Source organism: Teleopsis dalmanni, chromosome 1, assembly GCF_002237135.1.
Source record: "Teleopsis dalmanni isolate 2A chromosome 1, ASM223713v2, whole genome shotgun sequence".
In the NCBI taxonomy this organism is placed as follows: Eukaryota; Metazoa; Arthropoda; class Insecta; order Diptera; family Diopsidae; genus Teleopsis; species Teleopsis dalmanni.
The window spans coordinates 224,950,540-224,953,548 of record NC_051846.1 but is presented as its reverse complement, the minus strand read 5'-3'; the positions used below and the strand labels follow the sequence as shown (position 1 = coordinate 224,953,548).

Sequence of the window (3,009 nt, the reverse complement as noted above, 5' to 3'; positions counted from 1 at the left end):
ATTGACAAAATGAAAATGGTAGGCAGATATTAAAATAATTATAATATAATTATTGAGAGTAACTATAAATGTTTTTATTTATATTAATAATATAAATCGCTCCCTACATTATTTAAAAACATTTCATTAAATTATTTAATTTATGAAATTTTTATTTAGACTTCCACATTTTCTTTATTCTTTTCCGCTTATCACGGACACCAACCATTAAACCATTGCACCATTACAGTCAATCGTTGGCAACGCTACGCGCAGCTGACAATTGCAAAATGTCAAAAATAATATTGACATTTGCGTACATCAGATTTTTATCAGTAAATTTTGTGAAAATATAAATTTCGCAAATATTGAGATATAATTACTAAATAAACTATTGCGCCGCAGTAAGATTCTATTAGTTTAATTCTAATAGTGTACACTAATTTTATTCAACAAAATGCAACACAAGTACAACAACAAAGTGGACATTTGATATTCACAGCAGGCAACAAATTTGCTAGCCAATAAAGGCTCTAAACAGAAAAGCTAATCAAATTAACAAAAAAAGGCAAATATTTGAAAAATAAAGTAAAGGGAATGTGTTCTGCGAGAATGTCACATTCTAGCCAGGAAAACACAAAAGAAAGTAGTAATAGTGATGTACAAGCATTTCGAATGCCTTTTGTGCCTTCGGGACACATCGAAACGCCAGACACGCCGTGCTCAGGCGATTACTTATCTATGCAGCCTTTTATAGATTTTGAAGAAATTGCTATTAAAGAGGTTGGTTTTGGTATAGTTGATATGTTTACTGTTTTAACAGATATAAGCTTTGTTTACAAATTATATAATTGTTAAATTTCGTTCCATATAGAAATGTGGTCATGGTTCCTACGGTGTTGTGTACAAAGCTGTTTGGCGTGATCGTTATGTGGCTGTGAAGGAATTTGTTGCTACCGCTGAACAAACAGCTATAGAAAGAGAAGCAAGTTTTTTAATAATAAATTTAGAACAAAAATATTCTTACTTGATTTTTGTTTGGCAGGTCAAGCAACTATCCAGAGTATGTCATGATAATATAATAAGCTTATATGGCATATCTGCTCATAACCAATCCAAATACCTAGTTATGGAATATGCTGAAGGTGGTTGCCTGTATAACTTTCTGCACGGCAAAGTTAAACCACATTATCAGCCTGCTCACGCCATCAGTTGGGCATTACAATGTGCTAAGGTAGGATAAATCTACAAAATAAACATAAATAAATTGCTTAAAACACACAATAATATAATACAGTAAAAAAAATGTATATAATAGTAACATAAATAGTTATGATCTCATATGCCTAGACTACGCTTTGACAGAGCATTGTGTCTTTGTAGATTATTCTAGATAATGTAATAAATTATAGCTGTATAAGATTATATGTTAACTAAACACTTTAAACTAATTTTAATTAATTTTATTTTTATTTTTATTAAGGGTGTTGCTTATCTACATGCCATGCAACCAAATCCTTTGATACACCGCGACTTAAAGCCCTTAAATTTGTTATTAACTGATAAAGGTAGACATTTGAAAATATGTGATTTCGGTACAGTGGCAGATAAATCAACTATGATGACTAATAACAGGGGTAGCGCCGCTTGGATGGCACCTGAAGTGAGTATAAATAAATTTAATGGATTAAATATGGCTAAATGAACTTTTAGTATCTAAAATTTAGTTCAACGATGCGATTTATTCTGACAACACATTATCTCATATTAAAGACAGCAATCGTCTTCATTAATCATAAAACCATTAATACTTTTTGAAAAACTTTACATTTAAATAATTCGAACAGATTATCTTAAAATTATTATCTTAAAACAAGTACAGGATTAATAACTGAGTATTAAACATTGGTATTACATAATAAAACATTGTACTTTTCCTTACATATATTTACATATATATAAATATATATATATATATATATTTACACACACATTTATCCTTTTGTCTACCATTATGTATTACAAGTGGTTTAGTATTTGAATATAATGTTTTAGTTTCCTGATGATCACTTTAGACTAAAGTCGAAATATCGAAGAAAAATAAAAATTATTGAAAAATCAAATTGTGAATTCTTAATTTTTGTTTTTTATTTTTAACAACAATAAAATAAAAAAAGTTTTGACCAATTAGCCTATATAAAAATAAACACTTATTAGATTCAGCTAATAAATTCTTTAGCTAGAGTTCATATTTGATTATCAAAACTTAAAATTATCTGTTATATATAGTAATACTTATAAAATACTTATAGCTCCAGGATTTTTTTGTTAATTTCTTTACTTTATATTCTGAATTAAATTATAATGTTTTACTAAATGGATAACGAAACTTCTGCTCTAGATTATTTTGGATTTAATGGTACTAAATTTAAATGACTCAATATCCAATTTTTTAAGATAATATGTCGTTAAACCTAACAGCTGTAATAAAATCAAAGCTATATCAATTATTATACATAATCTCATATTAAGACAACTCTCCTCTCCCAATCTGAAAAGCATTAAGATACTTTAAACAATTTTAGAACCTACTTAAAACTTAATTTCAAACTTTTAGAAGTATTTTTGGAAAGGAATCTGTTTTCATCGCTAACCGTTAGCATAATAACTGATACACTAACTTCTTAATTTTCACAATTATTCAATAGCGTTAAATTAAAATTATTGTTTAAAAATTGCTTTAAAATTACAATAATTTTTCTTTTACTTATGAAATTTATATACTTACAGGTTTTTGAAGGTTCCAAATATACTGAAAAATGTGATACATTTAGTTGGGGCATCGTTTTATGGGAGGTTCTGTCAAGGAAACAACCATTTAGTGAAATCGATAACTCCCTCACTATAATGTGGAAAATACACAAAGGTATATATTCATTCTTCTTTTGGTAAATGATTTATATCCATACTCATTTATTCTCTTGTGTTTTTCTCTTTAAAGGTGAACGTCCGGAAATCAATAAAGACTGG

General features: G+C 27.8%; 1 protein-coding gene across 1 annotated transcript in view; it reads left to right on the top strand.

Annotated features, from left to right (window-relative positions):
- The first annotated feature begins 286 nt into the window (after window positions 1-286).
- The window catches only part of LOC119667525 (mitogen-activated protein kinase kinase kinase 7-like), a 13,955-nt gene continuing 11,232 nt past the window's right edge, over window positions 287-3,009 (top strand). Inside the window, exons 1-6 of the mRNA XM_038076828.1 lie at window positions 287-762; window positions 854-964; window positions 1,025-1,213; window positions 1,463-1,642; window positions 2,770-2,905; window positions 2,981-3,009. Coding sequence (XP_037932756.1) covers window positions 577-762; window positions 854-964; window positions 1,025-1,213; window positions 1,463-1,642; window positions 2,770-2,905; window positions 2,981-3,009 — 831 coding nt within the window. The 5' untranslated portion in view covers window positions 287-576. The remainder of the gene's footprint in view (window positions 763-853; window positions 965-1,024; window positions 1,214-1,462; window positions 1,643-2,769; window positions 2,906-2,980) is intronic.